Source organism: Salvelinus alpinus, chromosome 15 (genome assembly GCF_045679555.1).
Source record: "Salvelinus alpinus chromosome 15, SLU_Salpinus.1, whole genome shotgun sequence".
NCBI classification, from domain to species: Eukaryota; Metazoa; Chordata; class Actinopteri; order Salmoniformes; family Salmonidae; genus Salvelinus; species Salvelinus alpinus.
Window position 1 is genome coordinate 24,522,097 of NC_092100.1, and position 24,245 is coordinate 24,546,341.

General features: G+C 42.2%; 1 protein-coding gene across 6 annotated transcripts in view; it reads right to left on the bottom strand.

Moving 5' to 3' along the window:
- LOC139539760 (NT-3 growth factor receptor-like) overlaps nucleotides 1–24,245 on the bottom strand; it is a 296,941-nt gene that overhangs the window by 134,271 nt on the left and 138,425 nt on the right. For all 6 annotated transcript variants that reach the window (XR_011668011.1, XR_011668012.1, XM_071343032.1 and 3 more), the window contains exons 5-7: nucleotides 6,024–6,178; nucleotides 5,480–5,622; nucleotides 3,961–4,102 (exon numbers count right to left, since the gene is read on the bottom strand). Coding sequence is in view for 4 of the 6 variants with exons in the window: in XM_071343032.1 (XP_071199133.1) it covers nucleotides 3,961–4,102; nucleotides 5,480–5,622; nucleotides 6,024–6,178 (440 nt within the window). In the remaining 2 variants the exon portion in view is untranslated. The remainder of the gene's footprint in view (nucleotides 1–3,960; nucleotides 4,103–5,479; nucleotides 5,623–6,023; nucleotides 6,179–24,245) is intronic.

Genomic DNA, 24,245 nt, shown 5'->3' on the forward strand with positions numbered 1-24,245 from the left:
GGATAAAAGTAGGTCTAGTTATAGAATGGAGAGGATAGAATGGATAGGAGTACTGATCGAATGGATAGGAGTAGTAATATAATGGCAAAAATAGAATGGATAGGATTACTGATAGAATGTATAGGAGTACTGATAGAATGGATAGAAGCAGTAATAGAATGGTGAAAATAGGATTACTGACAGAATGGAGAGGATAGAATGGATAGCATTGAATGGATAGGAGTACTGATAGAATGGATAGCATTGAATGGATAGGAGTACTGATAGAATGGATCGCAGTGAATGGATAGGAGTACTAGTAGAATGGATAGGAGTAGTAATAGAATGGTGAAAATAGAATGGATAGGATTACTGATAGAATGGAGTTAGAATGGATCGCATTGAATGGATAGGATTACTGATAGAATGGATAGGTTAGAATGGATCGCATTGAAAGGATAGGAGGACTGATAGAATGGATAGGAGTAGTTAACAAAGGATACAACAGGGGTGTCAAAGATATGGCCCATTCAATCCGGCCCACGGGTCGTATGAGTAAAGAATTATAATAAATAATATAATTGAGAAGAAATTCAGCCATCCAGCCACAAGAGCCTTAGTGAGGTTGGGCACTGATGTTTGAAGATTAAGCCTGGCTCGCAGTCTGTATTCCAATTCATCCCAAAGGTGTTCGATGAGGTTGAGGCCAGGGCTCTGTGCAGGCCAGTCAAGTTCTTCCACATCGATCTCGAAACCATTTCAGTATGGACCTTGCTTTGTGCACAGGGGCATTGTCATGCTGAAACAGGAAAGGGCCATCCCCAAACTGTTGCCACAAAGTTGGAAGCACAGAATCATCTAGAATGTCATTGTATGCTGTATCGTTAAGATTTCCCTTCACTGGAACTAAGGGGCCTAGCCCGAACCATGAAATAGCCCCAGTCCATTACACCAAGCTCCACCTGTTGGCACTAAGCATAAGGGAAGTTAGCATTTTCCTGATATCCTCCAAACCCAGATTCGTCCGTCAGACTAACAGATGGTGAAGCGTGATTCATCACTCCAGAGAGCGCGTTTCCACTGCTCCAGAGTCCAATGGCGGCAAGCTTTACACCACTCCAGCCGACGCTTGGCATTGTGCATGGTGATCTTAGGCTTGTGCGCGGCTGCTCGTCCATGGAAACCCATTTCATGAAACACCTGACGAACAGTTATTGTGCTGACGTTGCTTCCAGAGGCAGTTTGGAACTCGGTAGTGAGTGTTGCAACTGAGGACAAACAACATTACTGCGCTACGCGCTTCAGCACTCGGCAGCCCGTTCTGTGAGCTTGTGTCACCTACCAATTCGCGGCTGAGCCGTTGTTTCTCCAAGACATTTCCACTTCACAATAACAGCAGGGCAGAAATTTGACAAACTGACTGGTTGGATAGGTTGCATCCTATGACGGTGCCACTTTGAAAGTCACTGAGCTCTTCAGTAAAGCCATTCTACTCCCAATGTTTGTCTCAGGAGATTGCATGGCTGTGTGCTCGATTTTATACACCTGACAGCAACGGGAATGGCTGAAATAGTCGAATACACAAATTTGAAGGGGTGTCCACATACCTTTGTATATATAGTGTACATGTATAGTCTATTCACTCTGTTCAGCTTGCTAACAGTCATTGAAACGAATGCTAGACAGTCAGGGAGCATCGGAAATTCAAAAGCTATGGATTAAGGACAAGTCTTTGCAAATTTATATATATAATACATTTGAAGCATTTGAAGACCAAGGCAAAATTAGTTTGACACCTCTGGGCTACTATCTATAAGAGGGAGTTTATGATCAGTAGTCAGACAACAGAATGCAAGGGAGATTGCTTATTCCTTAAAGCTGGAATCCTTAGTTGCTACATCCATTTTTGGACTTATAAGGATATATACCCATTGATTCTAGAAGAATATAACTTATAAATGCCTCATAAGCTTAGTTTGACTGTCATACCCCATCAGAACCCAAAATACATGTTTTTTTATAACAATGTTTGTAAACAATGCGCATGTAAAAAAAACACTGAATAGCCTCAAAACATGGTTAAATCTATAATGTTGATATCATAGATGGTCAGTCCTTGCAACCATAGCTCTGTCAATGCATTTGAGAGTGGTTACACTTCTCCAGGCCCATCCCTCAGCTTTCTAACAAAACACAAGCGAGGTGACTGCTTTTTTATTGTTTCAATTAAGAATTCTAGCTTTTTAATCATTTTACACATATACTGTAAAATACCACTAATCTACTTTACAGGAGAATGTGACAAAGGAAAAACTCTTTTTTAGAAATGTTTGCAAATGTATTAAAAATAAAAACAGAAATACATTATTTACATAAGTATTCAGACCCTTTGCTATGAGACTCGAAATTGAGCTCAGGTGCATGCTGTTTCTGTTGATCATCCTTGAGATGTTTCTACAACTTGATTGAAGTCCACCTGTGGTAAATTCAATTGATTGGACATGATTTGGAAAGGCACACACCTGTCTATATAAGGTCCCACAGTTGACAGCGTATGTCAGAGCAAAAACCAAGTCATGAGGTCGAAGAAATTGTCCCTAGAGCTCCGAGACAGGATTGTGTCGAGGCAAATATCTGGAGAAGTGTACCAAAAAATGTCTGCAGCATTGAAGGTTCCCAAGAACACAGTGGCCTACATCAATCTTAAATGGAACAAGTTTGGAACCACCAATACTCTTCCTAGAGCTGGCTGCCCGACCAAACTGAGTAATCGGGGGAGAAGGGCCTTGGTCAGGGAGGTGACCAAGAACCCGATGGTCACACAGACAGAGCTCCAGAGTTCCTCTGTGGAGATGGGAGAACCTTCCAGAAAAACAACCATCTCTGCAACGCTCCACCAATCAGGCCTTTATGGTAGACTGGCCAGACGGAAGCGACTCCTCAGTAAAAGGCACATGACAGCCCACTTGGAGTTTGCCAAAAATCACCTAAAGGACCCTCAGGCCATGAGAAACAAGATTCTCTGGTCTGATGAAACCAAAATTGAACTCTTGGCCTGAATGCTAAGCGTCACGTCTGGAGGAAACCTGGCACCATCCCTATGGTGAAGCATGGTGGTGGCAGCATCATGCTGTGGGGATGTTTTTCAGCGACAGAGACTGGGAAACTAGTCAGGATTGAGGGGAAGATGAACGGAGCAAAGTACAGAGAGATCCTTTATGAAAACCTGCTCCAGAGCACTCTGGACCAAAGACTGGGGCAAAGGTTCACCTTCCAACAGGACAATGACCTTAAGCACACAGCCAAGACAATGCAGGAGTGACTTCGGTACAAGCCTCTCAATGTCCTTGAGTGGCCAAGCCAGAGCCCAGACTTGAACCTGATCGAACATCTCTGGAGAGACCTGAAAATCGCTGTGCAGAGACGCTCCCCATCCAACCTGACAGAGCTTCAGAGGATCTGCAGAGAAGAATGGGAGAAACTCCCCAAATACAGGTGTGCCAAGTTTGTAGTGTTATACCGAAGAAGACTCGAGGCTGTAATCGCTGCCAAAGGTGCTTCAACAATATACTGAGTAAAAAGTTCTGAATACTTATGTACCTAAATGTGATATCTGTATTTCATTTTAATACATTTGCAAAAAAATTCTAAAAACCTGGTTTTGCTTTGTCATTATGAGGTATTGTGTGTAGATTGATCCACTGTACATGTATCTTAGATGCACATAAAGAATGCATAGCACAATTTGAGGAATAAAATGTTATTAAACGTTGTCTGCATATAAAAGCTACATAGTGGTGGAACAAGGTGCTTGACAACATCTGCAGCATTCATGGGCTGACTATGATCTGAATATTTGCAAACTGTACATGCATTGGAGAATGAGCTGAATATTGGCTCCATCAAACAGCAAACACAGTGTTTGCGATGTGCAATTTGATAAATACAAACTTTGAAGTGGAATTGGTTATCACTACGTACAATGGACAGTAAGCTGAATGGAGGTGTTGGCCATCCCCACTTTGTTCTCTGCTATACAGGTCAGCATGTAGAAGTTGTCATCACGACTCACGTTGACCAGGGTCAGATTGATGGAGTGGACATTGGGCCAGTACACATTGGACTGGAACAGAGCAGGAGAGAAAGAGAGAGGAGTGAGTGATACAGTAGGATAAAGATAAAGGTGCTTGACAACCTCATAGCATAGCGGCAAACAATCTCCATTAAGGATTTTAGATGTAATATTCTGCATGTTATGCATTTTCAGGGTTTCAGAAAGCTGTGAAATCAGAAAAACACAATTAGACATGGACGTTCTCTATTGCACAACAACTGAATTCCATAACTAACTGGAATCTAAATGGCACTGACCCTGAAGTTGTACTGTAGTTAACACAAACTCCAAGGTCACAAGCCAAGTAGTTTCATGCAGCTAGATATACACAAATCCATTCCACTAGATGTTGGAACATTGCTGCTGGGACTTGCTTCCATTCAGCCACAAGAGCATTAGTGAGGTCGTGCACTGATGTTGGGAAATTAAACCTGGCTTGCAGTCTGCATTCCAATTCATCCCAAAGGTGTTCGATGAGGTTGAGGCCAGGGCTTTGTGCAGGCCAGTCAAGTTCTTCCACACCAATTTCGACAAACCATTTCTGTATGGACCTCGCGTTGTGCACTGTCATGTATGGACCTCGCTTTGGGTATTGTCATGCTGAAACAGAAAAGGGCCTTCCCAAAACTGTTGCCACAAAGTTGGAAGCACATAATCGTCTAGAATGTCATTGTATGCTGTAGCATTAAGATTTCCATTCACTGGGAGCACGAACCATGAAAAACAGCTCCAGACCATTATTCCTCCACCAAACTTTACAGTTGGCACTATGCATTGGGACAGGTAACGTTGTCCTGGTATCCGCCAAACCCAGATTTGTCCATCGGACTGCCAGATGGTGAAGTGTGATTCATCACTCCAGAGAACGCGTTTCCACTGCTCCAGAGTCCATTGGCGGCAAACTTTACACCACTCCAGCCAACGCTTGGCATTGCAGGTGATCTTAGGCTTTTGTGCATCTGCTCGGCCATGAAAACCCATTTCATAAAGCTCACACCGAAAAGTTATTGTGCTTACAGAGGCAGTTTGGAACTCGGGAGTGAGTGTTGCCGTTGTCACTCTTAGACGTTTCCACTTCACAATACCAGCGCTTACAGTTGACAGCAGCTCTAGCAGGGCGGAAATTTGACGAACTGACTTGTTGGAAAGGTGGCCTCCTATGACGGTGCCACGTTGAAAGTCACTGAGCTCCTCAGTGAAGGCCAGTAAGTAAGTAAGGCCATTCTACTGCCAATGGAGACTGCATTGCTGTGTGCTCGATTTTCTACACCTGTCAGCAATGGGTGTGGCTGAAATAGCCGAATCCACTGATATATAGTGTACAACCTAGTGATCAGTAGAATAACAGAGTGCATTGTGTGTGCCCTGGTTTGTCCCCTAGCCCACCTGGTGAGTATTGATGGAGTGGAGGTCATTGACGGTCCAGTCCACCTCAGGTAGGGGGGATCCAGATCCATTACAGGTGACGGTGACTCTGTCCCCCTCAACAACCGTGAGGTTAAAGTGCGTCACACTGATGTCCGGCAGGTCTGAGAGAGAGAGAGAGAGAGAGAGAGAGAGAGAGAGAGAGAGAGAGAGAGAGAGAGAGAGAGAGAGAGAGAGAGAGAGAGAGAGAGAGAGAGAGAGAGAGAGAGAGAGAATACAACCTAGACACAGCACACTTGAAATTCTCACTGAGATACTTTGAGCTATTGTGAATTCTATTTGGGAAAGGAAGGAACAAGCAGAGTTTCAGAACAGTGAGTTGTCATGACTCTCTTTGGCCGGCTGTCATGAGATGAGTTATGACAGGCGTTTAGGTCATTCTTATGAATTCGATGTGAATAGTCTAGGCTCTATGACAGTCACTCCAAGTAAAGTGCTCCCTATTATTCTACCATGGGATGATTGAGGAGTGTGGAGCAGGGAACGTGGTGCCAGTGGTTCGTACCACAGAGTGAGATATTCATAGCCTGCAGAGGGATCTTGGAGGCTCCGTTGTTGCAGAAGAGTTGCTGGGTGTTCAGGCCAGCCTCCCCTCGCTGCTGCCACAGCTGAATCCAGCGGATATCACAGCCACACTCAAACACCACTTCTTCCAGCCTCCTGTTAGTTAGTTAGTGAGAGAGAGAGAAAGAGAGAGAGAGAAGAAAAAATATATGTTGAGAAACAACACAATGCATCTGTGGTCATTTACCGTCAGAACAGGCAGAAGTATCCTCCAGACCAGCCCCAAACATTCATCACACCGTGCCTGGGGAGGAACTGGAGACCCTCCATCTCATCTCCAGGCCAGGCTAACCGTAGGCTGGGGCTGGAAGCGGGTGGATATGATTTGGACTTAGCCCTTCCCTCAACAAACACAGGCCCTGCACCAGCCCTGGCTAAATCAATATTGTCACATTAATGTGAATGACACGGATGACAAATTTGAAAATGATAGCAGGGAAGAGCTAAAGGTCTTCTTTGTAGAACCACCCAGAGCAAATACACTTTTAAATTCATGTGCTTTGGTGGGTGACCGTGAATTTCAATATTGAAAATAGAATATCACAGTGCTTGAGCATGAGCACATACTGTACAGTAAGACTCATATTATTTTAACAAAGGATTAATGAGGGTTGGAGAACAGGAGGGGTGTGATGTTCATACCCTGTGATGCTCAAAACATTAATAATAATATGAATTATTAATCATAATTATCCCCTTAAATAACACGCCTAACACATTCCCACCGACGACCCCCCTCACACCCTAGCTTTCCAGATCCTCACACCCAGGCAGCTCCTGTGATGAGGTGTGGGGTTCTGATGAGACAGACTGGGTATCACTGTTAGCTCAGACTCTGCTGCTTCAAACAAGCCTTTATACGACATCATGTCATTTCCTCTATTTTACCCCTTAAGATACATTTGTCCAGACATTTCTTATTCATTAAGATAAGGAGAATGGGTCAAATGAATAGTCCTCACAATGCTCACATCATAATAAAATATTGAACGTGCCCATTGTATTCTTTCTGTCTTTCATCCACATGGGAAAACTACTTTCCACTTTTGACATCTTTCCTGACATTATTATCACATTTGTTACATTTGTCCATGGACCAGAAAAGACTATGAAGTGGCAGTTAGCATGTCTAATCCCTTTAGTTCCACATGATGTGCACCCTGCTTCCTGCAGCCTGGCTGCCTGCTGCCTGCTTCCTCCTGCCTGTCTCTCTGAGGGCCTAGTGTGTAGTACAGCACAGCACACTGGATCCAACATATGGAAAGAGAGGTAAAACACCTGGACCTGGAGGACATTTCATTAACATGATCTTAGCTAGCTGTGTGCTTGCATACTTATTGATTCACCAGTTGACAAAAGAGAGATAACCTTTCTGATTTACAAGATGGGGTCAGAGATCACGCGTGAAAGCGGAGTGTGCATGCCAAATGGACATCGCAGCCATCGCTATACACTACGTAACACGCAGGTCTGGATGGGGGGGAGAGTCACTCACAGAAACTTTTTCTGTTGTCTTTAAATGATGATGTATTTGCCTGCAATACATGGACTAACTTGGTTTTGTGCAGTATTGTGTGTTCTGTTCTGTCCAAGGACAGAGTACCCTGGGTTCACTTTTCCACATGTGCATTAAGCCACTTTGAAGAATGGTGATCAAAGGCTTCCTACAGTACTTACAACATGAATAAAACACCTTTATGAAGTGTGTGTGTGTGTGTGTGTGTGTGTGTGTGTGTGTGTGTGTGTGTGTGTGTGTGTGTGTGTGTGTGTGTGTGTGTGTGTGTGTGTGTGTGTGTGTGTGTGTGTGTGTACCTGTGTGCGTGCGTGTGTGTGGGCAGCACAGGAGGTTGGTGGCACCTTAATTGGGGAGGACAGGCTCGTGGTAATGGCTGGAGTGGAATAAGTGGAATGGTATCACACACATGGTTTCTATGTGTTTGATGCCATTCCATTTGCTCTGTTCCAGACATTATTATGAGCCTCCTCTGGTAGGCAGATGGCCTCTTTTATTACTCAGTACCATCACAACATACCTATGAAAATATGTACTTAATTAACAACATAGAGACAATAAACCGAGGATAGCATAGCATGATATAAAGATAGCCCATGGGGAGTTTGGCCACAGCACTGACTTTTGCATATCCATTTGCATATCTTCTACTAACCTGAATAAAACATCAAATTAACCTTTGGAAAGGTCAAGGTGGCGTGCAGCTAGGAACACACATGGGAGTCCAGTAGCCTATATGCTGAGCTGAGAATGGCAAATCACATATAACTTAATCATGGTTATGTATCTCCTGTTATGTATTATACATTAGTATCTGCTTTAAAATGGCTAACTTAGCATGCGACAGGTACGGATGGACATTGGATACAATATGTGACAACAGAGAAATGCATACATAAATATGTTTTTATCTCTTTTGTACAGTATTGTACATGGAATTATGCGTAGGGAGGTGTGGCCTGAATACAAATAGCTCCCATTTTCAAGGTGGACTGGGAATTGATCAGCCTGCCACATACACTTACCAGGATAAATGAGACACAAGGGTTTTTCATCAGTTAAAGGTAAAGTTGGTGATGCCCAATTTAACAAGGTCCCTATAGTATGTGAGTGTTCAGTAAGTGGCAATAGCTATGCCAGATATAAAAGATTGCCCATTAACTACACTGTACGGTATTCTCTAGGCAAGCTGGCTAAATGTTAATGTTATCTGTACACATTTGATAACGAGTTAGGCCATATTTGGTGAAATCCCAGTACAGGACTTATGTAGTCTCCCTGGCTGGATTTTCATTAAACACCAACTGAGAGAGACCATGAAGGAGCTGAACACTGCAACAAAGGAATATGGCAAAATCAAATGACGATGACATAAAACGTTTACTGACCTGCAATCACTTAGCTTTCGAATCTATATTGGCAGTTGGAGAAATCAATCTCAGTTCACAGATGTGGACCATATTGAAGAAATCAATCTCAGTTTACAGATGTGGACCATATTGGAGAAATCAATCTCAGTTTACAGATGTGGACCATATTGGAGAAATCAATCTCAGTTCACAGATGTGGACCATATTGGAGAAATCAATCTCAGTTCACAGATGTGGACCATATTGGAGAAATCAATCCCAGTTCACAGATGTGGACCATATTGGAGAAATCAATCCCAGTTCACAGATGTGGACCATATTGGAGAAATCCAATAACATTTCTCTAACATATCCAATAATGTTTTTTTTTTGGGGGGGGGGGGGGGTAATTATTTGAAAGGCTGAGATTACTCTATCCACATGCATACAACTAAATTGAATTTAGGTGATCTCCCTACAAGGTGCAGTGAATATATCAATGATCTGGCATAGCCAAGGGGGAGGATTAAGCCCAAATGAAGAGCAGTGGCTAATTAAAGGCAGTGAATATGAATAGAACAGGGGCCAAGGATGTAAACCCCTACCTTCCTCCTCCTAGATTACAGAACCATGAGGATGACAGCAGGCTTCTCTCTGCTTGGTCTCATTACCTTTCCGGTGACGTCTCAAACATTCTTGGAGCCAGGGATTGAATTGGCTTCCCTGTACTGTTAATCTGATCCCCATATGAGAGTCCATTGCTTAATAATATGGTAATTACAGATTTAAGTCCACCTGTCCCCATAATCTATTTATTATTCAAACTGGGTTTCACGTAGAATTCATGCTCAGCCCATCAGATAAGCAACTGGGACATTTACAGTTATCTTCTTCACTTTTGAGAAGTTATGCAGTTTAACTAAAAAAAGCCCAGAATAAAGACTTCAGAAAATACATGAATGTTGTACAAAAATGTAACTATCTATGACAATGAACAAAGGCAAAACAGTTCTGACATCTCCCTGAGCGTCAAGCTCAAATTGCACATCATTATTTTCAAATGTGGACAAAATTGCCAACTCCAAAGCATGGTAAATCACTTATCTCTTTTGATCCATATGGATGATGTGGCAATAGGCCAAACAAAGAACAAGATGTCTGAAGACACGCTATGTTCTGGTTATACATCCTTATATGAATTGTTTTGTTGATTCTGATACAGTGACAACATGCTGTCAATCTGTCACTGGCTCTGAAAGCAAACTGGGGGTGGAAAGAGTTGTCAATGATCTCCATTCTAAATGACATGGGTGGATGCCGGTCTGCAGTACTGCTGGGGGAAAGTGATGCTCAGTCAGGCATGAGAGCTGTTTCAACAACCACAACCAGTCACAGAAGTGATAGAAGGAGAAAGGAAGGAAGGAAGGAAGGAAGGGAGGGGGGTGAAGGTGTGGGAGACGAGGTGAGATTGACGTCTCAATGTGTGGGTGAGTAAAACAGTGTTGTGGCCTGGGCTGATGCCCTGGTATATGTATCAAATGGCCAGGCAGGCAGACACTGGTAGGCAGCACTGATTATATTGAGCTCCTTGACCAAGCCTTGGTGTCGATGTCTCCACTGTGACAGAGAGCTGTAAGGGTGTTCTGAATGCCTAACACAACATGAGCCACAGAGCAGACACACAGCCAGCCACGCCGTGTTGTCGGTCCACCCTTGGTTATTCCCAAGCTTACTGCAAGCTCGGTTTTCCATCTAAAATCCAGATTTTATAGAGATGGATATTCCCTCCAGTCAGTTCCTGGCTAACAACTACTGTATAGAAAATGCATGAGTCGCATCTTCAATGACCAAGAGATGCATTTATCCCTGAAACACATGTTACCGTACGATGACAAAATTATAACAAATTAGTAAAGAATCAGAAGGGATGGCAGGGAGCACCAATCAATAGAAGCGACATCGTTATGAGTGCATGAACATTTCTACATACAGTACATTAACCTTGTTCCCTCCAGTCCTCTTTGCTGAGCAGCTTATTATCTCTATCCGCTGAGCGACCACCTCAGGCTAACAATCAATATTACAGCAGGATTGGTATTATTCAGTGAATGCAGGTCTACATCTCCAGCTATGTGCGGAGCGGCATATGTTTGGCTCTGCATTCGCTTTGATCTTGGTAGTATGAATAATACCAGCCTCATATCACAGTTGTGTCCAAACAATACCCTGTTATTTCTTCTTTTACTTCAAACTTTTCTTCTGACGAAGCTACAGTGTAGGCTTTGGAGAGTTGTTAGTTACATTTTAGTCCTGGCTTGGTGTTTGGTGTTGGGGTTTGTCGGGGTTAATTGTAGTAACCCCAAAGAGAAAGCATGGGTCATGTGTAATCATGCCAGCAGATGGACATGCCAGCTCTGAGCTTTGGGGCATGCACATGGGTGAATGACTGGCACCTAACACATTAACACAAAACACCCTGCTCTTCTTATTCCATCTCAGCTGAAAATGTGTTCCTTTCATGTTGTTAGAGCCAGAGACGCAAGAATGTGTTTTCATCAAGGATATATACAGTATATAGTTCAGAAATGCACAATTTGAAGTTATTGCACTAGAGATAATGACAAAGGTATTTTGTAATACTCTGTGAGTTGTCTGCCTTTTACAGATTAAGGATGAGTAGCCTACGTGCAGCCATTTCCATGACTGATCAAACTAATCAGAACAGTCCTATGAAAGGAATTACAGGATTTAGCTATCACAGTTTAGGCTGTTGTAAAGTAACACCTCATCACAGAGCCACCATTGACTCCAGTGATGAATACATGGCTATTCAGACATGAAGCGATGCACACCTAATTATTTCAGGATTTTAATTAAGAGGCCGATCATTAGAGATTCCACTCCCACGACTAATCACAGTGGACATTTTGCCTTCGTAGTCCCATCCAGGCATCCAGGCAGCAGCTGCACATTAAAATGGACATTAAATAAATGGGGATTGTGCTACTGCCCTTTCCATTCTTAATGCTGTTTCCCTTTTTCTAATCTTGTGTTGTACCCAGTTTTAGCCAGAATGAAGTGAAGTCCCAACAGAAAGGAGCGGAGCAGAGTTTCTCTCTAATTGGCTGTGCCAACATTTGGATGTATAGGCAGAGTTTGGCTAATGGACACCACCTGCACAGTAGTCAATGTAGGGAAAATATGCCATCATCATGTTCCAAGATTACTTTCCCTTAATTTGGTGAGAAAATGATGTTCTTTCAAGGGACGCTAAGGCATGAAGGCACGAAAACTGACATGATTGTGTTGTTTTGTGTCTTGCCTGATCTGACGGGTTCTTAATAATACCATTGGAAAGGAAACAGCGGTCAGAGAGCATTCTGCGGTGAGCGAGTGTTGCGCCTTTTCCTTTCCAATGATGTTTAAAAAATGTTAGGTTGCACCACGACTCACGTTGGTTGAGCACCATCTACTTCTTTCCATTCTTAATAATACCAATAATGTGTCTGTCCCACTGTTTTAAAAATAGATGATCTCTTCACACTAACTAACACAGACATGTCCTGGCTGTTCATAAAGGTCTTTCTATAGAGCCCATGCAGGATTAAAGAAAGGTCATCAGTAGAAAGGGGATCGATGACCCTCCCAGCCCCTGGCAAAGCAGCTTTGTGGCCACATATAAAATGTTTGTTGACACTGTTGAATGTGCTATTGTGCTTGTGCTGTAAATAATATTTTATCGTATCATCATCCTTGGAGCAGCTACAACAGATTTGCCATTTAGCAATCCCCCTGCTCTGATACCATTTACAGGCCTTGTAAGTGGTTGGGCTGTGTGAGCAGTGTCTTTAGCCCGGCTCCCTTGGCTAAAAGACACAGACTAAAAGAAGGTAATATTATATTTTCTTGAAGCGCTATAAAGCCCCAGAAAAAGAGTGCCAGGCCATTGTGAGCCATCCATCTCATCAGGCCTGTCTTCAACCCCCAGCAGCAAGACAGATAGACACTCAATGAAAAGCCATCAGAAGAAGAGATATAAAACTGATCTTGTCTTTTATGAATGCAATATATAAGACCGAGTTAGAGTGTTGCCATCAAACATCCACATAGAGAGAATCTCCTATGGGAAACTATTTATTGCACAGTACAGGGCCATAACTATCAAATGTATGATTCAAATAAAACATTTCTCATGCAAGAATCTATCAAATAGGCATTATGTGAGATATAAATATAATACTGACAGGAAAAATATTTGTTATTGCAGGTTATAGAGGTTATGCAAAAGCATCTAAAGAATAAGTCTTTTGGAAATACTGTAAATAAAACATTACTTCCACAATGGGATAAAACATACAGTGTTTAAGTATATATACAGTACCAGTCAAAAGTTTGGACACACCTACTCATTCAAGGGTTTTTCTTTATTTTTACTATTTTCTACATTGTAGAATAATAGTGAAGACATCAAAACTATTAAATAACACATGTAATCATGTAGTAACCAAAAAAGTGTGAAACAAATCAAAATATATTTTAGATTTGAAATTCTTCAAAGTAGCCACCCTTTGCCTTGATGACAGCTTTGCACACTCTTGGCATTCTCTCAACTAACTTCATGAGGAATGCTTTTCCAACAGTCATGAAGGAGTTCCCACATATGCTGAGCACCTGTTGGCTGCTTTTCCTTCACTCTGCGGTCTAACTCATCCCAAACCATCTCAAATGGGTTGAGGTCGGGTGATTGTGGAGGCTAGGTCATCTGATGCAACACTCCATCACTCTCATTGGTCAAATAGCCCTTACACAGCATGGATGTGGGTTTTGGCTCATTGTCCTGTTGAAAAACAAATGATAGTCCCACTAAGTGCAAACCAGATTGGAGGGCATATCGCTGCAGAATGCTGTGGTAACCATGCTGGTTAAGCGTGCCTTGAATTCTAAATAAATCACAGACAGTGTCACCAGCAAAGCACCCCCACACCATCACACCTCCTCCATGCGTTATGGTGGGAACAACACATGTGGAGATCATCCGTTCACCTACTCTGCGTCTCACCAAGACACGGCAGTTAGAACCAAAAATCTCAAATTTGAACTCATCAGACCAAATTACATATTTCCACCTGGCTACTGTCCATTGCTCATGTTTCTTGGCCCAAGCAAGTCTCTTCTTCTTATTGGTGTCCTTTTGTAGTGGTTTATTTGCAGCAATTCGACCATTAAGGACTGATTCACTTGCCTAGTTAAATATAGGTTAAATAAATCAAAAAATAAAATTATATTTACGCAGTCTCCTCTGAATAGTTGATGTTGAGATGTGTCTGTTACTTGAACGCTGAAGCATTTATTTGGGCTGCAATCTGAGGTGCAGTTAACTCTAATGAGCATATCTTCTGCAGCAGAGGTAACTATGGGTCTTCCTTTCCTGTGGCAGACCTCGTGATGGCCAGTTTCATCATAGCGCTTGATGGTTTTTGCAACTGCACTTGAAGAAACTTTAAATGTTCTTGCCATTTTCTGGATTTACTGACCTTCATGTCTTAAAGTAATGTGGACTGTCATTTCTCTTTGCTTATTTCAGCTGTTCTTGCCATAATATGGACTTGGTCTTTTACCAAATAGGGCCATCTTCTGTATACCACCCCTGCTGTACCCTGTCACAACACAACTGATTGGCTCAAACATATTAAGAAGGAAAGAAGTTCCACAAATTACCTTTCAACAAGACACACCTGTTAATTGAAATGCATTCCAGATGACTACCTCATGAAGCTGGTTGACAGAATGCCAAGAGGGTGCAAAGCTGTCATCAAAGCAAAGGGTGGCTACTTTTAAGAATCTCAAATATAAAATATATTTAGATTTGTTTAACAGTTTTTGACTTCCTACATGATTCCATATGTGTTATTTCATAGCTTTGATGTCTTCACTATTATTGTACAATGTAGAAAATAGTAAAAATAAAGAAAAACCCTGGAATGAGTAGGTGTGTCCAAATGTTTGACTGGTACTGTATATTTAAGAAGTGTATCTGAAGGTTTGATGGTGAAAAAAGGCTGGGGAAATGATTGCAGTGTTTTTGGCTTGCTTTTGGATGAGTGTTTTCCTTATTAAAGTGTGACCAACGGTTTTGGTTGCCAATAAGGTCCATTAGAAATCTGTCTACACTCCAAAAATCATGACTGAAATGAGCAAAGCTAATAGGGAATAACATTTTGGACTTTGGAGTTCTACTCTTCTTTTTTAACTTTGATCCAGCACTCAATATTCTGTAATTATTTTCATAGTTAAATAAAGGTTAAAAAAAGTATAATTAAGCTTTCATCCAAACCACAAGGATCCATGATAAAATGAGTATGCAGAAATTTGATGTCAAATATTTTCCCTATCGATCACATGGCCAGCAATGAAGACGAATACCAACCCTGCTTGTGCCTTAGAAATAATACATATACTGTATAATACCATATTCAACATCATCTACTCTATAAACCTACTGTTTTTTATTCATAAGATAAAGAAAGTAATCCCAAAATGTTTAGGACCTTTTATCCTTCCCCTGACTCTAAATTGCTACTGATACTCCTTATTACACCCGGTCTCAGGGATGGCTAACTCTGGAAATTCCTTTAGTCTCTAATGAGTTAGGTAAATCAGCTTTTAGATTTCTTGCACCTTATTTGTGGAACAATCTTCAAAATGTTCTTAAATGTAATGTTCTGGTGCCTTTTCTGTAATTTCTGTAATTTAAGGCTCGTCTTCGAAAGAGACCTTGGTCTCAGTTTGACTCCCTGATAAAATAAAGGTTAAATAAGTACATAAATAAAAAATTACCTGCAGTCTCTATATCGGTGTGTGTGTGTGTGTGTGTGTGTGTGTGTGTGTGTGTGTGTGTGTGTGTGTGTGTGTGTGTGTGTGTGTGTGTGTGTGTGTGTGTGTGTGTGTGTGTGTGTGTGTGTGTGTGTGTGTGTGTGTGTGTGTGTGTGTGTGTGTGTGTGTGCGTGTGTGTCTCAGCTTAGGAAAGCACCTCATTTGCTAGGCCCAGCTTGGTGAGGGGAGGACAGTGAGATTGGCAGTTCTCCTCTGGTCTCCTCTGCAACCAGCCAGCACCAGGGCTCCTGATGAGGCTGCCTGCCTGTTTCCTCAGAGCTGCCTGATCCACACAGGTGATTTGCCCCTCTGTGATTACACTTACAGGACTGGGGAACAGGGATGCACACACACACACACACACACACACACATACACACATGTGCACGTTTCCACGCACATGTGCACGTATGCACGCACATGCACGGGTTATGCACGCACACACACACTTTCCCTTTTCACCCTAGTCATCCTGTGTTGAGCACCAAAAAAAGCTGACAGCAATTACCACAGAACACAAGCAGCAGCACACAGTGGTATGGCTGCTGGTGGTTGAGATACACAAGGAGCTGCTGTTGCTGTTGTGCTTTCAGTATCACTCTTACTGTTGCTGTGTTTAGTACAAGCTGTTAGAGAGGAAACCATGCACACAGAAGCAGTCAGTGAAACAACAAGGTTCAGCAGCGCTAGACCGGAGGCTTCATGCTGTAACACAATGTGTCCATACTTGCGAATATTAAAAAGAGTTTGTTTAACCTGGACCTCCGTCTGCACATCAGCAAATTACAATTGTAGACGTAGTTGCATGTAGCAGAACGCTACATTGTAGCTGTTCACTGGGCACAAACATCAATTCAACTTCTAATCCATGTTGGTTCAATGTAATTTCATTGAAATGATGTGGAAACATCGTTGATTCAACCAGTGTGTGCTCCATCAGATAACCTAGCACACGTTAGCCCTATGCTAACCTCACCAGCTGACAGTGATTTCACAAATTTACACATCAGCCTATCAAAGATCTTTATACCCACCAACCAATGGCATTTCTTAAAATAGGACAACTTGACCCCCAGAGGGATATTTTATTTACTTTTGTTCCTCTTGGTCTGCCTCAAGTGTAGAGTGCCAAAATTGCATGATCATGCATATTTGTGTAAATGTCTTTATAGTAGTATTTTTTTAATAATTATTTTATATAGGTCTGTAATGTCTATGTTAATATTTTAAATGTATGTAAGTTGTCAAATAAAAAAATTCTGTAATGTCTTTACTGGCATCGGCTAATGGGGATCCTAATAAATATTTTTAATCATGCATCCTTGACTAGGCTACTAGCTACTAACGTTAGACACAATTAAAAAGGCAATTTTTAGCATAAGAATAAATCCCACGTCTTTTGCTCATCTGTTTCACACACATCCATACAATTTTTGCAAGATGGCGTTGCAGTAGGACATGTGAATTTGTCGTTGTCTTTTCCCATGTAAATAGCTTTTTCGTATATATCTTAATCTCACTTTCTATCTATGAACTAAAAATGCTTTCCTGAAACCCGCCTCACCCAATGTGGTACAGATCTGCTATTTTTATTCCTTATAACTGGAACTTCCATCAGCAGCTAGCTAGCTAAATAGCTACTAGTCTCTGTTAGCCACGGCTAGCGTTCTTCGCCTTTTTCCCAATCATCAGCCAGCCTTAGCTTGGACAACATCTGCCAGTAAGCACAGCGCGATATCAACCCAGAGCACATCAGACTGCTTCTCTCTACCATATCACCGGAATCATGCCACTCTGGATCATTACACCGGATCATCGTAGCTTGCTAGCTGCAAACGAGTGGCTACTGTTAGCTAACGCCTCTGTCCCGAAGCAAGCACCAGCTAGCCTTGAGCTAGCCTCGAGCTAGGCCCATATACCAGTTAATTCTAGGGCTACAATACCTCCTTTTTCAATTGGCCTGGACCTTTTACTGTCGACACGGAGCCACGCCGATCCATCACGACTGGACTGCCGACGTGATCGCCCGATGTGGTCTCAACAGGCTATTCTGTTACGATGTCGCCGAAGAACCATCTACTAGCCCCGGCCCGCTAGCTTTTCTGAACGCTGTGTCCCCTGCTCGCCTAGCGTAGTAGTGACTACCGAACAGCACCCTGACTCACTTATTGCTGTTCTTTTGACCCTATGATCACTCGGCTACACAGCTGATGCCCCTGGACTGTTTCAATAACACGGTACCTATTTTGTTTACCTGTCGGCCCCAGCCTCGAACTCAGGTCCTATATGTACCTAACTGACCTGCTCTGCCCATTCATTGCCATGTACCGTTGTTGTCTTAGCTCTTCTGATTAACACCTGCGATTGCTATCATTTGTTGTCTTCTGTAACCATAAAAGCCTTGGTTTCATGCATGTTAACTTCTCTAGGGTAGGAGGCAGTATTTGGAATTTTGGATGAAAAGCATGCCCAAATTAAACTGCCATCTTCTCGGGCCCAGAAGATATGATATGCATATAACTGGTAGATTTGGATAGAAAACAATCTAAAGTTTCCAAAACTGTTAAAATAGTGTCTGTGAGTATAACAGCACTGATTTGGCAGGCAAAAATCTGAGAAAAATCCATTCGGGAAGTAGTTTTTTTTGTTGGTTTTGTAGTTTTCTATTCAATGCCATTACAGTATCCATTGACTTAGGACTCAAATTGCAGTTCCTATGCCTTCCACTAGATGTCAACAGTCTTTAGAAATTGTTTCAGGCTTGTATTCTGAAAAATTAGGAAGTAAGAGCAATCTGAATGAGTGGACCCTAAAGTGTCACAGAGCTTTTTCATGCGCACGACCGAGAGAGTGCCTTTCTTGTTTACCTTTTATATTGACGACGTTATTGTCCGGTTGAAATATGATCGATTATTTAGGCTAAAAACAACCTGAGGATTGAATATAAACATCGTTTGACATGTTTCTATGAACTTTACGGATACAATTTGGATTTTTTGTCTGCCTGTTTTGACTGCGTTTGAGCCTGTGGAATACTGAAGAAAACACGCAAACAAAACTTTTTTTGGATATAAAGAGACTTTATCGAACAAATGGAACATTTATTGAGTAAATGAATGTCTGCTGAGTGCAACCATATGAAAATCATCAAAGGTAAGGGATTAATTTTATCTCTATTTCGGACTTGTGTAACTCTTCTACTCGGCTGGTTACTGTTTGTAATGATTTGTCTGCTGGGCTATGTTCTCAAATAATTGTAAGGTATGCTTTTGCCGTAAAGCATTTTTTAAATCTGACACCGTGGTTGGATTCACAAGAAATTCATCTTTAAACTATGTAAAATATGTTTTGTTTTCTCAATTTTTATAATGAGTATTTCTGTATTTGAATTTGGCGCCCAGCAGTTTCACTGGCTGTTGAAGAGGTGGGACGCTAACGTCTCACGTACCCAAGAGAGGTTAACATCAGAAGCCTCCTCCCTAAATGTGTTTTATTCACTGCTTTAGCACACTCCGCCAACCCTGATGTCCTAGCCGTGTCTGAATCCTGGCTTAGGAAGGCCACCAAAAATTCAGAAATTTTCATCCCCAACTACAACATTTTCCGCAAAGATAGAACTGCCAAAAGGGGTTGAGTTAAAATCTACTGCAGAGATAGCCTGCAGAGTTATGTCATGCTATCCAGGTCTGTGCCAAAACAGTTCGAGCTTCTACTTTTAAAAATCCACCTTTCCAGATATAAGTCTCTCACTGTTTCTGCTTGTTATAGACCACCCTCAGCCCCCAAAGGTGCCCTGGACACTATATGTGAAATAATTGCCCCCCATTTATCTTCAGAGTTTGTACTGTTAGGTGACCTAAACTGGGATATGCTTAACACCCCGGCCGTCCTACAATCTAAGCTAGATGCCCTCAATCTCACACAAATTATCTTGGAACCTACCAGGTACAACCCTAAATCCGTAAACACGGACCAACCTGCCCTCTATATACACCTCTGCTGTCTTCAACCAGGATCACAGTGATCACTGCCTGCGTCATTGCCTGCGTCCGTAATGGGTCCGCGGTCAAATGACCACCCCTCATCACTGTCAAATACTCCCTAAAACACTTTAGCGAGCAGGCCTTTCTGATCGACCTGGCCCGGGTATCCTGGAAGGATATTGACCTCATCACGTCAGTAGAGGATGCCAGGTTATTCTTTAAAAGTGCTTTCCTCACCATCTTAAATAAACATGCCTCATTCAAAAATGTAGAACTAAGAACAGATATAGCCCTTGGTTCACTCGAGACTTGACTGCTCTTGACCAGCACAAAAACATCCTGTGGCGTACTGCATTAGCATCGAATAGCCCCCGCGATTTGCAACTTTTCAGGAAAGTTAGGAACACAATACACACAGGCAGTTAGGAAAGCAGAGGCTAGCTTTTTCAAACAGAAATTTGCATCCTGTAGCACAAACTCCAAAATGTTCTGGCACACTGTAAAGTCCATGGAGAATAAGAGCACCTCCTCCCAGCTGCCCACTGCACTGAGGCTAGGAAACACAGTCACCACCGATAAATCTACGATAATCGAGAATTTCAATAAGCATTTTTCTACGGCTGGCCATGCTTTCCACCTGGCTACTCCTATCCCGGTCAACAGCTCTGCACCCTCCACAGCAACTTGCCCAAGAATCCCCCATTTCTCAATCACCCAAATCCAGATAGGTGATGTTCTGAAAGAGCTGCAAAATCTGGACCCCTACAAATCAGCTGAGCTAGACAATCTGGACCTTCTCTTTCTAAAAGTATCCGCTGCAATTGTTGCAACCCCTATTACTAGCCTGTTCAACTACTCTTTTGTATCGTCTGAGATCCCTAAAGATTGGAAAGCTGCCGCGGTCATCCCCCTCTTCAAAGGGGGAGACACTCTAGACCTATATCTATCCTACCCTGTCTTTCTAAAGTCTTCAAAAGCCAAGTTAACAAACAGATCACCGACTATTTCGAATCCCACCGTACCTTCTCCGCTATACAACCTGGTTTCTGAGCTGGTCATGGGTGTACCTCAGCCACGCTCAAGGTCCTAAACAATATCATAACTGCCATCGATAAAAGACAATACTGTGCAGCCGTCTTCATCGACCTGGCCAAGGCTTTCGACTCTGTCAGTCACCACATTCTTATCGGCAGACTCAACAGCCTTGGTTTCTCAAATGACTGCTTCGCCTTGTTCACCAACTACTTCTCAGGTAGAGTTCAGTGTGTCAAATCGGAGGGCCTGTTGTCCGGACCTCTGGCAGTCTCTATGGGGGTGCCACAGGGTTCAATTCTTAGACCGACTCTTTTCTCTGTATAGATCAATGATGTCGCTCTTGCTGCGGGTGATTGTCTGATCCACCTCTACGCAGACGACACCATTCTGTATACTTCTGGCCCTTCTTTGGACACTGTGTTAACCTTTTCTCAATATAGGGGGTGCTGTTTCAACATTAGCATTTATCGTCTCCAAATTAAACTGCCTCATACTCAATTCTTGCTCGTACAATATGCATATTATAGTTATTATTGGATAGAAAACACTCTCTAGTTTCTATAGCCGTTTGAATTATGTCTCTGAGTGAAACAGAACCCATTCTACAGCACTTTTCCTGATATGGAGTGAGATTTCAGACATTTTGGCCTCTGGTCCCAGGTCAGTTTTAAAGTCCCTGTAAATCCTATGAGGATACAAACACTGCCCATGCCTTCCCCTAGATGTCAGTAAGAGGTGACAATTTGAATGGAGTCGATTGCGCAATCAGGGCCAGTATAAAACAGAAAAGACCGGATGTACCGTTCTTTTCCCGCTGCGCCTCACGCAAGATGGACGTCGGACTCTCTCTCTTTCCAAGCGTTGGTTTAGCCACTTATATATCGCCGGTCATGTTTTTACTCGTTATAGGTGTTAAAAACATCATAAGGTAGTTAATTTAAACCGTTTTATAGCAATTTATATCCGTTTAGTGCGATTTTGAGGCATTGCTTTGTGATGCACATTGAAGCACCGGGCACGTTTCGGGGTCCCGGTCGAACGTTAGTGGGCATTTCGACGGACAAGAGGACAGCTTTCGACCAAAAGAAGATTAGACCCAAGAAAGGATACATTGCCCAAGATACTGATGGAAGAACAGCTCACAGTAAGAACTATTTATGATGATAAATCGCTGTTCTGTTGAAAAATTTTAAACGCATATGTCGCCATTTTGTTATGTGTAGCTTCGCTTGGCGGACCCGGTATTGCACAGTAAGGATAATTTTACAAATGTAAGTCAGCGATTGCATTAAGAACTAATTTGTCTTTCGATTCCTGTCAACCCTGTATTTTTTTGTCAAGTTTATGATTAGCTATCGATTAGACTAGATCACTCTCAAATATAGCGCCCGACATTTTCAGGGCAGTTTTGCTAGTATTCTCATTGTATAACCACGGTTTTTTGTGGCTAAATATGCACATTTTCGAACAAACTCTATATGTATTTTGTAATATGATGTTACAGGAGTGTCATCGGAAGAATTCTGAGAAGGTTAGTGAAAAAATTTATATATTTTGGTGATCATAACGTTATCGCTGCCCTTGCCTTTGATTCATGCTGGGGTAACGTTTGCACATGTGGTATGCTAATATAACGATTTATTGTGTTTTCGCTGTAAAACGCTTAGAAAATCTGAAATATTGTCTGAATTCACAAGATCTGTGTCTTTCCATTGCTATGCTTTGTCTATTTTTATGAAATGTTTTATGATGAGTAAATTGGTAATACACGTTGCTCTCTGTATTTATTCTAGTCGAGTTGTGATGGTGGGTGCAATTGTAAACTATGATTTCTACCTGAAATATGCACATTTTGCTAACAAAAACTATCCTATACAATAAATATGTTATCAGACTGTCATCTGATGAGGTTTTTTCTTGGTTAGTGGCTATCAATATCTTTATTTGGCCGAATTGGTGATAGCTACTGGTGGAGAGAAAAAATGGTGGACAAAGAAAAATGGTGTCTTTTGCTAACGTGGTTAGCTAATAGATTTACATATTGTGTCTTCCCTGTAAAACATTTTAAAAATCAGAAATGATTGCTGGATTCACAAGAAGTGGATCTTTCATCTGGTATCTTGGACTTGTGATTGAATGATATTTAGATGCTACTATTTACTTGTGACGCTATGCTAGCTATGCTATTCAGCTTTTTTACTGGTGGGGGGTGGGGGGTGCTCCCGGATCCGGGTTTCTGACTCGTTAGAAGTTAACAAACCTCCAGACGAGCTGCAATGCCATACAACACTCCTTCGGTGGCCTCCAGCTGCTCTTAAACGCAAGTAAAACGAAATGCATGCACTTCAACTGATCGCTGCCCGCACCCGCCCGCACGTCTTGCATTACTACTCTGGACAGACGGTTCTGACTTAGAATATGTGGACAACTACAAATACCTAGGTGTCTGGTTAGACTGTAAACTCTCCTTCCAGACTCACATTAAGCATCTCTAATCCAAAATGAAATCTAGAATCGGCTTCCTAATTCGTAACAAAGCATCCTTCAACACTCTACTCAGCAAATTGGATGTAGTCTATCACAGTGCCATCCGTTTTGTCACTAAAGCCCCATATACCACCCACCACTGCGACCTGTATGCTCTCGTTGGCTGGCCCTCACTTCATATTCGTCACCAAACCCATTGGCTCCAGGTCATCTATAAGTCTTTGCTAGGTAAAGCCCCGCCTTATCTCAGCTCACTGGTCACCATGGCAGCACCCACCCGTAGCATGCGCTCCAGCAGGTATATTTCACTGGTCATCCCCAAAGCCAACTCTTCCTTTGGCCGCCTTTCCTTACAGTTCTCTGCTGCCAATGACTGGAACAAATTGCAAAAATCACTGAAGCTGGAGTCTTGTATCTCCCTCACTAACTTTAAGCATCAGCTGTCAGAGCAGCTTACAGATCATTGCACCTGTACATTGCCCATCTGTAAATAGCCCACCCAACTACCTCATCCCCATATTGTTATTTATTTTTTGCTCCTTTACACCCCAGTATCTCTACTTGCACATCTATCACCAGTGTTTAATTGCTCAATTGTAATTATTCACCACTATGGCCTATTTATTGCCTTACCTCCCTAATCTTACTACATTTGCACACACTGCATATATAATTTTCTATTGTGTTATTGGCTGTACGTTTGTTTATCCCATGTGGAACTCTGTGTTATTTGTGTCACACTGCTTTGCTTTATCTTGGCCAGGTCGCAGTTGTAAATGAGAACTTGTTCTCAACTGGCCTACCTGGTTAAATGAAGGTGCAATAAAAACAACATAGTTTTAAAAATAGTCTAAGAGGATTTTGGTCTTGTCAAATAGCTGTCATGTACCTCCATTACAATCACTACCAGGTGGCATACACCA